At 34.6% G+C, this 14,039-nt stretch overlaps 2 protein-coding genes across 2 annotated transcripts in view; one reads left to right on the top strand and one right to left on the bottom strand.

Moving 5' to 3' along the window:
• Positions 1–427: 427 nt before the first annotated feature.
• LOC113107155 (frataxin, mitochondrial-like) lies at positions 428–4,170 on the bottom strand. The gene is made up of 6 exons (XM_026269446.1): positions 3,997–4,170; positions 3,546–3,632; positions 3,100–3,176; positions 2,809–2,929; positions 1,700–1,797; positions 428–1,478 (listed from the first exon to the last, which is right to left on the bottom strand). Exons 1-6 carry the CDS (start codon positions 4,138–4,140, stop codon positions 1,337–1,339), a joined length of 669 nt encoding a protein of 222 aa, XP_026125231.1. The 5' UTR covers positions 4,141–4,170; the 3' UTR covers positions 428–1,336.
• A 497-nt stretch (positions 4,171–4,667) lies between these two features.
• Positions 4,668–14,039, top strand: part of LOC113107154 (phosphatidylinositol 4-phosphate 5-kinase type-1 beta-like) — a 38,599-nt gene continuing 29,227 nt past the window's right edge. The window contains exon 1 of the mRNA XM_026269445.1: positions 4,668–4,809. The gene's annotated coding sequence lies outside the window, so the exon portion shown is untranslated. The remainder of the gene's footprint in view (positions 4,810–14,039) is intronic.

Raw genomic sequence — 14,039 nt, 5'->3', positions numbered from 1 at the left:
TTTGGCTGCATTTGAAGTTCTTTTTTGCATAAGAAAATAAATAATACTGTCAAATTCATGTTAGATAATAAAAATACTGTAATAAATACAGTAGTTCACCATGTATTTGTTCATGTTTTATTGAGGGATCTGTCTGAAGCACACCATAAAAAAATTCTAGCAATTTACACAGGGCTAGTAGTATATACAGCTGTATATACAGATATACACCCAGGTATCGGATCAGTACTCGGTATCGGCCGATACCCTGAGCCCAGGTATCGGAATCGGTATCGGGAAGAGAAAAAGGGTATCGGAACATCTCTAATTAAAATTACATTAAGCATACTATTTTATAATTTCTAATGTTACATAATTTATTAATTTATAACAATTTATTATTATCATTATTAAGCTGCTAAAATTAAACATAAACCACAATGTGTACTCAATGAAAAAAACAACAACATTCTAATTTATTTATTAACATATTATATTTACATATGCATCAATGAGTACAACGAGTACATCAGACATCAGCATGGCGGCAGATGTGCCATTGTTTCAGCGCATGCAACCCGAATAAAGACATCAAAAGTATCACCGCAGTACAATCAATCTCATATTTTAACATCTGCATAGACAGCGTGTCAAGTTAATGTTGTGTTACATGGGCTATTACATTAAGAAGGAGCGTCTGGGGAGTAATGATCAACTACTGTACAGTATGTATCACCAGAGTTAGCTTTGTATGGGCGGGCTGATGCTAAATTGGGCTGATATTTTTTAATCATCTGAGGGTGGCGGTAAAGCTCTGAGGACTATGATCAGATGTGATGCCGTTATTCACAGATAACACTTAATAAAGGCTCTGGCAGAGGGCTTTTAGAGCCAAAACTTCTCCATCTGTCTGTCATAATCCCCTTCTTTTCCTGCATCTAGCCAGCAGCCTCTAGTTCAACCAGGGCCAGGCGAGCAGATAAACACAATCTGTGTCCATTTGTCTTATTCAGCTGGTTTAAGAGCCATTAAATGTGATCTGTTTCATCTGGTTTTAATCTAACCAGGTACAGGTTTACAGGGATTAGAAGAGCACTTTCTGCTCTTCTGAGTGCATTTTAAGCTTATAATTGTGTACAGGTTTGATGTAGATAAATAAATCTTCTCTACAGTTCATTCGAGGTCAGCTTGGCTGAATTTGTAGGTCTGCATGCAAAAAGAGGCATAAACCATTCCAATAGTATAATTCAGAAGGTCTTTTTGAGCACTAGCTACAGTTTTATGGTCTTACCAAAAAGATCATGAGAGTCACGAGTGTGGAAAGGATCTATCACAGTGCCTGTTCTTCACATTGGTCTCATCGTGAATGGATGAGATGCGACAGGTCTATATTTGATTTGAAGATGACTGACAACTCTTTGGAGAGCAGATTGTGTAAAGCCACGCCGTCATGAGCATACACCCATCGCTCCCCCGTCCAATCGTAGCGTTTCGGCCCGCTGAGAAAGGAAACATTTCAGAAATGTCTGATCAAGCTGAAAACCGAACATATTGCACTCATTATATCACAGTTAATATTTAATGCAAGAAATAGCATTTCTAAAGGCAACGAATAATACTGGCACTTTAAGAATTTGAAATTGAGACTTCTAACGGTTTTATTTAAAACTGGTTAAACAGTTAAGCATAACAAATGAACATTAAGAACTTGGTGTTTAACCTTGTCGGTGAGGAGAGCCAAATCTGTCGGTTGGGTGTCTGTTTGTTGATAACGTATGTACCATGGTCAGAGCCCACTTTCACTGTCAGCACTCCATTCTGTTAAAAAAATTGAACACTCATGTAATCATACGAGGGCTTCAGTCTGAGGCTTTAACATTTATCCTTCCAGAGGAGAGCAAGGGGTGTGAATGACCAATCAATCTGCCAATCAATCACAATGAGTGCATGGACTCAATCATTCACTGGGTTTCAGAAAGATATTTGCTAAATAAATTAATGAATAAATACATATCTATGCTTGTGTGTGTGTGTGTGTGTGTGTGTGTGTGTGTGTGAAAAAACTGAAAGTGGCCTTACTCCAGTCTTACAATAACAAGCTAAAAGCTCTGCGTGTTTACAGCCTTCATAAATCCTGCAGGAGACGTGCATTTTCTCTGTATGGTGCTGCAACAAAGGCTGCTGCACAAATGGCTTTTTTTTTTTTTGTTGCTGTGAACTCTTAACAGAAGTCGTGCAAGAGCACTTAACAACAATAACACTCAAACAAACCTCTTTTCCTATAAAAGAAGATAAAAGATACCGTTACAAAGGTTTTAGGACTCCTTTTTCACTCTACAGAGCAATTACTTAACTGCAATGTTCCACAAAAAGGATGGGGATATCAAGTTTAGATAAATAAATTACATGACAGGTGAAGTGTGCCATTTTAAGAGAAGATGGAAAAAAGCAACTCCAAATAATGCCAAAAATATTTTGAATTAAATAAATAATTATTGCAATTTTTCACAATTTTAAATCTTGTTAGCTATAATTTTTTATTTATTTCTGTAATGGCAATGGTCTATGTCAATTAATCTAAGAATAAAAACTATAATATAATATATTTGAAATCAATTTACACCTCCAAATGTTTCTACTCTACATTTATTTCTAATTATAGATCCTGGTTCATCCAAATAAAAAATGGCTTGCAAACAGCCTAACACAGACCAACAATGACCCCTACTGGACATTTAGGCACAACAGATTTTTCATCAGGGTTAAGATGGAAAAGCACCACTGATATTTAACATGCAAGGATGTGAAAACATGGGCATGAGTACATACGGAGAAGACAACATCATAGTCCATTCCAGTGAAGCTCTCATCTGTGAGGTCTTCAAAATACTCCGCCAATGCATCCAGTGTCTCATCTGCTAGTCTCTCATATTCTGTCTCTGTTAGATCTCTATACAAAACAATCACTGTGTAAGTTAAGAAAATACTAGATTCCAATCATAGCAAAATAATTGTAAATCACAACTGCTATGTCATACTGCACAATTCTTTTAAAATGAATAAATGTTGTGCTCTGTCAGTGATTAAATTTTACACTGAGAATAAGCAAACACTATTTACCTGAACTGAAGTGCCTTTTCTTCTCCAAGCGGCGTGCTTGAATGGAGTTCCCTTCTCTTCAGAATCCAATCAAACCTCTTGCAAATATTTAAATAGCGGTTAATATGGTTGAAACAAGTTAATTTAAACTTTTAAACATTTTGAGACCTGATTTAAAAAGTTTACATGTATTAATTTTGCAGACACTTTTACAGTTAAGAAATACAAATGATTCATCATAAGGTAGATGTCAATACGAAATCCCAGTAGAACAGAAAGTCTTTAGGGAATAATGAAAGTAAAGAAAGTAAAAGCATGCGTTCACTTTCACTTTTCCTATGTCTATGCTTTCGATATTCCTTAATCACTTCCTGTTCTAGTGTAGCTAAAATGTAATAAATGTCTCATGTAAATATTCAAGCTTTTACTAAAATGTTAAAAAGGCACAAAAGAGCTGTGTTTGTTACCTGTATATGTCCTCCACATCCATAGGTCCTTGTGACTAACTGTGGCTGTGCTGAAGAAATACTTCTAAATCTGCCACCACATATTGACTAAAACACGAGTCACAAACAAAACAGACTTAAAATCACACAAATCACTAATTAAGTTCATCAAAATTGGACTACAGTACAGCGCAAAAGTCCAGAATCATGTAACTAACGTTAATTGCAAGAGCTAAACTACAGCTGTTTAACATGCAACGTTTTATGAGAAGCACCTAATAAAATAAAGCTAGCCACTCGGTTCAGACCTTATATAATAGATTTGTTGTCTTTAATAAAAAAAAAACAGCAAAAGATAATTTAACTTTAAGACAAGTAAGAGTCAATTATAAGAGACACGTCTCATCATAACCTGCCACGACGCAGACTGACAATTCAGTTCATGCTAAACGTTTGTTTACAACTCACTCACTTCAAGTCCACTTCTCATTGTTGACAGTCTGGAGGCTTGTTGGTGACATTTCCACATGGAGCTCAAGCTAAGTAAATAAAGACAATGACACTTGTTAGTTAACCTTGACATAGCTTCTGAAAGATGCCAGTCCGCGGATAGCATATGCCGCTTCGACGGTTCTCTTCTCGCAACATTTCAAAATACAAGTCCCAACAAAATAAAAGATTTTCGTTCCAATAAGTTTCTCTCAATCGATTCGTCTCGTTTCTTATAACAGTAATTTTAATGTAAACAAACTCTATTTTTACAAATGAAATGAGTAGAAAGTTTTTGGTTTTTGGAAAAATACATTTAAACAAAATATTTTATGTTATTTTAAAAGTGAAACGAATATAGTTTTTCATGGATATAAAAAATAAAAATAAAAAAGTTTAAGATGGATAGATAGATAGATAGATAGATAGATAGATAGATAGATAGATAGATAGATAGATAGATAGATAGATAGATAGATAGATAGATAGATAGATAGATAGATAGATAGATAGATAGATAGATAGATAAATAGATACCACCTCAAACCACTAGGTGGCGTCAAAGAAAGCGAGTTGACATTATGGAAATGAAAGGTATTTCTCTGAAGCGCAGGAGGCGGAGACTCGCAGCCCTGTGACTTCAGTCGTCTTCATTATCGATTCCACAAAGTAGAGGGACACTGAGTACACTTACCTCTAGTGAGCGAAGCACTACAAGTCTCGCAATATCAGTGTGTACTCAAATCTCTCTGTCTGAAGGCAAGACAGACCCCCACCCTAAAAGACATATAGACAGGTAAGAATTTTTTTTTTAAAATTGTTTATTGTGATGTAAACTGTGCGAACCTGTCAGATAGCCGTACCTGTACTAGTTCTGCGGTGTGTTTTCCGCTCTCAAATACTCAAAATGTCATATTTGACATTTACATGCGTTTAATTATACTTCTATAAGTACGCATGTAGAAAAAAACTTTAAATTACATATATATATAGCTATATATATATATATATATATATATATATATATATTTTTTATATATATATATATATATATATATATATATATATATATATATATATATATATATATATATATATATATATATATATATATATATATATATATATATATACTCAAATAGCATAGTTATATTTGTTAATTTCAAAATCATAAAATATGCTATTTTTACATTTTAAGAGTTTGTCTTTTAGGCTATTCTCTTAAGATTGGCAAATTACGTAATATTGCAGGGAAGTGTTTTCTCAGAAATATTACGAGGTCTTGTAGATGTGTTGACTGCATCTCCAAATCTAGTGCGCTGTCTATACAGTAAACATTTGCCGTTTTAAAACATATTTGCATATTTTATTCTCTTTTAAACGTTTCTGATTTAAAACCCGTATACACATTAAAGCAGGGGAGACCAGGAAGTCGTCAGAAGGGTCACATCTCAGTAATTATGTTGGCACAAAAGGTTAATCTAGCCAAGGTTCAGTGAATTGTAGGCTATCATTTGTCTCTGAACAATAATATTGAAAATCAATGTCAATACTTACATATACAAAAAACAACTTTAAAACTAACTGTGAAATGATCATTAAAAAGTATGACAATTAGCCCTGGTCTCCCTTTTACTGATTTAACTTTTATGATGTCAGTGAGAACAAAAGAACAATGTATGTGTTTATGTAAAACTGCATATTAATTATTATGGATAATAATGGATATTATTTATAATTGATAGTTATTTTAAACTATCCATATCGAATAGGCTGGTCTTATCACTGTAGGAAACATGTATGTGTTGAGAAAAGCCATAAAGAATATTGCATGTTCATAGTTGTTCACATGCAATTTAATAGATCAGATGAGGTTGTGAGAAAAGTCTCATAACTTTTACCCACGTTGAAAATAACCCAGACTGGACAGTTGTTTGGACAAGCTTTGTACCTGGAGGCACGAAGTCGCATGACAGCAAAGAACAATGAGAGGAAGAAGAAATATTCCTCCGGTCTCTTTAATCGAAGCTCCGTGTCTCTTGCGCAGATCCTTTTCCCAGGTGGCTTTTCCCAAAAGCCTTCTGCAGCAGTACTAAACTGCATGATTCTGTATCAGAAGCTTGTCTGATGCTAGTACTTTTGTGCTCTTATGTTGTGCAAAATACCCCAGTTGCAAGTTTTGCTTGTTTATGCAACAAAAATAAAAGGTATGTTCAGAATATAGTATTAGCATAACAGTCTAGTGTCTACTACAGTATACTGTCCACATTTTCTGTATGCTTTAAGATGTAAAAAGTCTGTTTGGTAATATTTGATTATATTTTAGCAGATGTTTCTGAATGACTTTAGATTTCTTTGCGGAAAATCGTACTAAAAATAAAGAGTTGATTGCTTGCCACTCATGTGCAACTTGATGAGGCGATTATTATGTGAAAAGTACTTCATGTTCTGTTTACAGACAAGTTTCATCTGTATCCCAGTCATCTGAACCTCAGAATCAGATTAATAAGCCACATCATTTCATTTCATTTTTAATCTTTCTGGAGCCTTTCAGAGCTGCAGCTGATTGATGAACAGCAGTCATGAGCAGCGGTCTCACTCCCATGCACATTTCTTTATTGCTCCCACAGTGGCATGCCACATTCCTCCCTAGAATTCAGACTGCAGACAGCCGATAGACAGCAGCTGACACATACCAGATTTACCGACTCTTTATCAGCATAAGAAAAAAGATCAGAGTTTACCTTAACTAAACTGCTCTTAGATCAGCACAGAAGAGTTGGGATGGGACGTGACATACTCCTTTCAGCTTGATGTGTAAGATGCCATCTCTCTGGCTGGATTGTGCCACCGTAATCATTATTATTTGATGGTGACCTTTTCACTAATAGAATTAATTTTGGCACATCACTTTTGGTGTTATTCAAGGCACAAAATTCTGTATAAATATGTATAGCTTAATAAAATATGCAGCTCTCCCCTAATATAAGTGGCAGCTCTGATGCTGCTTTGGTTCTGTGTAAAAGAAATGCAGCATCAGTGCAGCTTTAAAATTTATTTTTGTCATGACAAGCTTATTATTATTTTTTAAATGTATTGAGATAAATACTTTTTAAATTAATTAAATTAATTTTACATTTTCATTTCTTTTTTGATGTACATAATTTCATATTTAAATGTATCTAGAAAATATTTGAATTTGTATTTTTTTTATTTTATTTAAAATGAACTAAAATTCTAATGAATTAACTTTATTTCTGCACTGACATTTGTTTATGTATATGTATTTAATACTGCCTCTGCAACATTAAATAGTGTAAATGCACTTTAGTATAGTAAATAATATGCCACTTCAGATACAGATTTTGTGCTAAGTTGGTATTAATGGATAATTTTGCAGTAAAGCAATCCGTGTTACATTATTCACCAGTGAAGGTTATATTATTTAATACAGAGAGAGCCGAAAGACAATGTTTTGCGTAGGATTTTATGTTCCCTAGTCTTTCATGCAGCTTTCACTGCTGAAGGTTATCGAGCCAGTGCTTTTGAATGGGAAATCACCAGATGTAAATGAGCGTCTGCAAAAACACATCCACTGCATCACTGTCAACTTTCCTTCTACACCTGTGTGTAACTCTCACTTAAAGAATTACATAATGAACCTGAGCCAAAGGTTTACGAGACAAGAACCTCTTTCGTTTGAGCGACTGAAGGTCAATCAGTACCACATTGTTCCTGAATATAAACGTGGATGATTCAGTTAACTGTGATTGTGATACTAGCTTTCATGAATAAAAGGCAAAGGACATTTCTCCAATTGACCCATAGAAAAATGTGCAGTTTTCATTTGACACGTTACATAACCATGCTCCCTGAGGTTGTTTCAGCCTGTAGGCTGTTTAGCAGGCGGTCATGATCACTTGTGTCTTGTGACATTTGTAAAAGCATAATGAAATGCATTCTTGAACGTTGCCAGCCCTGAATATGTCTTCTGTTATTTAGAATGTGGAAGTAATAGCTTGTTTGGAAATTGCTTTATGTTTTAATACCACTATATTTGGATACTCCACGTACTGGAAATAATAAAATAGGAGTGCCGAATAGATTTTGATCCATCACTGGCAAGATCAGAGAAATGTACTGCTGCCTAGACCTTATGAAACAAAAATATATTGCAGTATATTGGAAAATATCATGTAATTTATTAGGCATATATTCTTATATATAATTATTTTTTTCCCAATATATTGCAATATATTGAAAGCGGCAATCATTTGTATATTTTGCAATATATTATATAATATATGTATCATCAATATATTATTAAATGTATTCAAATATATAAAATATTAGAAAATAAAAAGGGAAAATAATATATTACAATATATCACAATATATTTTAAGAAATATATTGGTAAATATATTTTCCTTTCGTAAGGAAGTACATCAGATAACTGTCTATCCATTAAAAGCCAAACAGTACATAGTGTATATAAAACTTGCCTGTCCACTTTTCAGTGGTGTTGGTTCCAGAAGTATAGCGTTTTTAAAAATGCCTTTGTTAAAGCTTTATAAATTGTTATAACCAGCTACAAGGTGATTTACAAAAAGTATGTGAAAATCAGAGAAGAATTATAGTGGAGAAGGCGCGCTCAACTCCCAAGTCAAGTAATGGGTTCGAGTATTAAAGAAGTTATCCAAAATCAGAGGAAAAGGCAATGGTCTTTGTACTTAACAGCTTAATTGAGGGAGAGAACTACAGTTCCATGAAGCATGGCGAATGACAATCAAATTAAAAACAATGGTGAAATAGAAAACCAGAAAACCAGAAAACTACAGTTTTTATAATTTCATTGTTTTGTACAAAACTACATATTTAAAAAAAAAAAATTGTAATATATACTCAGTGATTGGTGCAGTCTTCTGTAGAGAATCAGGGGTATTGTAGTTTTTCATCACAAATTCCATTGTCTAACATGATAAGTTAAAATAAACCTGACTTTTGCATTCCATGCGGAGATGTTGTGTGTGGTTGCTATGAAGTTGCTAAGGCTTTCTGATTCTTTAGTGTCACAAATGGTCACATGACATGCCAGTGCTGTTCGGATTCAAATCTGCAACGTATCAGTGGCACCATTGTTTTAATTGAACACAACAAGGGTGTGATGAAAATTTAAATTTGAAGTGAATTAATTTGTTTAATTCTCTTTAGTGATGCAAAATGTGTGAAAACTATACACTTCAACTTAGTTTTCCAAAAATCATCAAACACACAACCATTTTTTTTTCCATTCTTCTACTTTTCCATAGTTTTCGTTTCTAAACAGAAACACTCACTAAATGGTCATGTTTGACCAATGCACTCACATTAAGTGTGAGCAGTCACTAATTGCATTGTAAGCACCACTATGTCTCAGTTAAAAGTGAAAAGCGATTACTCAGACTACATTGGGAGGACCTGTCAATGAGCTTTTTGTAGTGATTGGCTGCTTTATGTGTAGACTGAGCCAACATTCTCACATTTAGTATTAAATGTCAGAGAGCAGTGCATGTTAACTGCACTGTGGGGGAGAGACGAATGGAACTGCAGGCGATGTTGTTGATCTCACTGGTTTCATAATAACAATGGAATCTAGACATGCATATCCTGTTCTTTTGATTTTCCAAAAAAGCATCAATTGTCCCAATGGCAACATGTCCCCAGCGGGCAACAACAGGCTCCTGGAAAGGCTCTTATTGTCAGATACAGTCTGAGGGAATTATATATCCCCTGCATGGATGGGGCTTTTTGACGGGGCTTTTTGTTTTAGTGAGCATGCTATGAGTCTTATGGAAAGGTTCAAACATTTCGTATATAATATGCCTTTCAATAAGCAAATGTCCCCCGACAACATGAGAGAACTTGGAAATGTTTTCCATATGTCATATGCAATGGAAACTATGTACAGCTGAAGTGTTTAATGGATACCTACATCAGCAGCTGGATTATGACCAACATTATTTACTTGAAATCGCTCCGGAGAATTTACATCATGTTGACCTTGACAGTTTGTTTTTGCAAATACAAAACAACAATAAATGTAATCAGTTTCAATTATTATTATTTTATTAAGGTCAAAGTGCATGTTCTATTTTGATAATTAAATCTGATTCGGTTACTGTGAAATTATCTTATTCATTGAAATGTTTGGGGTTGGTAATATTTTTGAAAAGTAGTCTCTTATGCTCACCAAGAATGAATAAAAAAAACAGTAATATAGTGAAATATCATTATAAATTTAAATAACAGTTTTTTTTTATTTAATATATTTAAAAATTACATTTATTCTTGTGTTCCGAAGCTGATTTTTCAGCATCATTACTCCAGTTTTCAGTGTGACGTGCTCTTTAGAAACCATTATAATATACTTATTTATTGTTAGAATGTTGAAAACAGTTCTGCTGTTTAATGCTTTTTTTGTAAACCATGATGCATTTAATGCAAAGTTCAGAAAAATAGCATTTGTTTGAAATATAATATTTTGTAACATTATTATGTATTTCTGTCACTTCGTATCCATGTAAAGTATTAATTTCTCCCCAAAATAAAATAATGACCCTGAAATTTTGAAAGGTGGTGTGCTGACTACTCCTGAAGATTTCATGGAATAATTCTGGCTGTATGTGCTGATTTAAGTATTACAGAGGTCATTTAATTCCATGGCTACTTCACAACTTCCTGTCTGCAGCATGCAATGACTTAACAGGCACAGTAAAGGGAAGTGCATACTGGTTTTCTTATCACAGGACTGGACCTCAGCCAGAGTGAGAGTGGAACAGCGGGTCCAACTCCATCCTGGGTACATCATTATCAGATAGCAGTGTGATAAAAGTGCATTAAGAGGTTTATTATGTGCCTGGTAGACATCTACCTTTCATATCTTTCAGTTATGGATCATTGACTTTCAATACATTTTAGTTTTATACCTGAAGAGGGAATTTTTTTTTTTTTATATATTACAATTTTTTAAACATTTGTAATTCTGCAGAGGAATTTGATCTTTTTCTGTATATTTTAGTCAGTTATTATATGTGACCCTCTATGTGAAATCCAGGCTGAAGTCTCAAAATCTAAATACGAGAAAACCATCAAAGTTTTATTTCAACCATTAATTTCACTATGATTTCAATCTTTGACATGGCCTTACTCAGCTTTATTGAGCTTGATATCAAGGTTTCATTTTCACAGAATGTTCTTATTATGAAGGATGTTTTATGTAAAATTTTAAATCACAAAAAAAGCTGGGTTTTCACAGGCAGACTCACATATGCAAGTACATAGCATACAAATATAGTTAGATAAATACATAGCACATATGTGTTCCTGCAAGGGGTGCTTTTTATTTGCATAATTGTGTTTAGAAGAAAGTTGAGTCTGTATGTGTTTAATTCACCAAAAAGAATGGAATCAAAAGATTCATTTGTTTTAGAATTGTTTAGAATCGCAGTGTATTCACCTGTTCACATAAATAACTCTTTCTTAAATGCTCAGTATGTTTTTGATTCACTAAAAAGAATCATTTCATTCATTCAAGAATCGGACTACACAGGATGTTCTGTATGCATGTGATTCACTAAAACGAACCGATCAAGAGTAATTTGTTTTAGAAACAGACTACACTGAATATGCTGCATGTGTTTGAGTCACTTAAAAGAGCTGGCACAATAGAGTCATTAATTGGAGAATCGGACTATACAGGTTACGCTGTATGTTTTTGATTCACTAGTAACAACTTACTTATGATCAAGTCAGTAGCTCAGTAATCTTACTTCAGTGATTGCACTATGGATTCACTACATGTTACAATGTTGTTGCTGGATAACCTTTCTGAGTATTTTACTAGTATGCATCGGCTGAAGTGCTGTTAAGAAATATAAAATGGTTCTTTGTCCCCAAACCTAATTAGGACACAGTGTACCACTTTTGGTTGGATAGCACAGAGAATTGCCCTCTACTGCCCCCTCGAGTACTGCGACCCTTGCGTTAATAGTATGTTTGTGGCCTCTCTCTCAAGCTGTTTCTTTTTCTGTTCGTTTCTCTCCTTTGACTTCCACGGTTAATCGCGCTGCCCTTGCTATGAGTCAAGTCTTTCAGCAGTTGGTCTGCTTGATCACCTGGCTCACATTTCTGCGCTCGTGCTGAGTTGAACTCGCCCGGAATAGTAAATAGAAGTGTAGGCTGAATGTCATCCCTTCCGTTTACTCATTGCTCCCTTTCTTTATCTCGCACTTCCTCCTTCTGACACTCCCCTGCTGCTCCTCATAGGTCTTAAGATAAGCTCCTCAACACCGCCAAATATATATAGCATATGTTCTTTTTTATTTTATTTTTTTCTGAGAGTACTGGAAATTACAGAGAGGATCCCCTTAATACAGGAGTTTTCAATCCTGCTTCTGGAGGGCCAATGTCCTGCAGAGTTTAGCTCCAACCCACCACAAACACACTTGCAAAGTAATCCTGAAGACCTTGAGTGCTTATTTTAAAGGGCAAAAAATCTGGATTTTTATAAAAATAGCCAAGTCTTTATTGGATATTTCTCTTAATTTACTACATCTGCAGGATCTGATGTGCCCTGCGGTTGGGCTGTGTCTCCTCACTGACTGTATCTGTACACCAATAATTAGTATTTACAGTTTCATTGTTCTCATGTGAAGTAATGCATATTGTCCAAGTTCGACTGATTTCTCGAAAATGCCTTTAATAACATCATATCCAATTACAGTTTTTAGCGGGACACATTTACACAGTACACTAAGGCATTATGTAATGATTATCACTGTATCCAATTAGCGAACTGAAGAACGAACCTCCAGTCAGAACAAAGAGTGCATTTGTGAGGCCTGTGGCTTGTTGGATATGCTCCTAATCCAGTTCTCTAGCTTTAAGCCCTCATTTAAAATGAAAGGACATGGAATTTTGAGCCTTTCACTCATAAATAATTCTCTTATAAAGTTAAAAGTTAGGTTTTCACTTCAAAATAACATCTAATCAGAATTTGCATAACTGCAATTTTGTAAAAAAATGGAGGGAAAATTTGAGAATAAACATGCATTTAGGCTAAACTGTTAGAAATGTTTTTTTCTGCACATAGAGGGCATGCTTATAGTAAACTAAACTCTTGGGTAACACTGCTTACAGTTAATGTGTCAGATCTAATGATATAAACTATATTTACTATAATATAATACTATAGACTATAAGGAATATCACTTGCTCACCAATGGATCCTCTGCAGTGAATGGGTGCCATCACAAAGAGAATCCAAACAGCTGATAAAAACTTTACAGTAATCCACACGATTGCATGTTTTTAATCAACTAATACATCATGAAGACGCTGTTGCTTCTAGCTAAAATACAAGATCATAATCCGTGATATTGCATCTCTAGTGATAAAGTCATCTTGTCTGAATCAGGAGAGAAATATGCACAGATCAATCACCTTTTACAGCTGGAAACAGTCCAGAACTGTTCTAAACTAACATGTTGGTGGATTTTTGGTGGACTGGAGCTGTGTGGATTACTTGTGGATTATTGGGATGTTTTTATCAGCTACCTATTCACTGCAGAGGATCCATTGGTGAGCAAGTGATGTAATGCCAAATTTCACATATCTGCTCCCATGTTTGCCATTCCATTAAAATTGAAATTCGAACGTTTGATGCCACTAAAAGATTTGAGATTCTGACCTCAAAAATGCTAAAATCTTCCCCAATTAGTCTGCCAAACTATTATTTGTATCATTCAAATCAATTGGAATAATCGTTGCCTTCGGTAGACCACTGTTTACAAGCACTGAACCTGTGCTCATAGCAACCACAAAGAGAAGAAAGAGAGAAGAGATAGATTAGTTTTATGGTGATGGAATCATAAATGTTTTTCTGTTCTCCTCATAATGTCTGGCACATGCTCACATATCTTTAATACCTTTAAAGGGCACTTGTTTCTTCTAAGAGCACTTCACGGTCCATGTCTTTTCCACTGTCA

The sequence above is a fragment of the Carassius auratus genome, chromosome 8, assembly GCF_003368295.1.
Source record: "Carassius auratus strain Wakin chromosome 8, ASM336829v1, whole genome shotgun sequence".
Taxonomy (NCBI): domain Eukaryota; kingdom Metazoa; phylum Chordata; class Actinopteri; order Cypriniformes; family Cyprinidae; genus Carassius; species Carassius auratus.
This window is presented reverse-complemented; position numbering and strand designations above follow the sequence as displayed.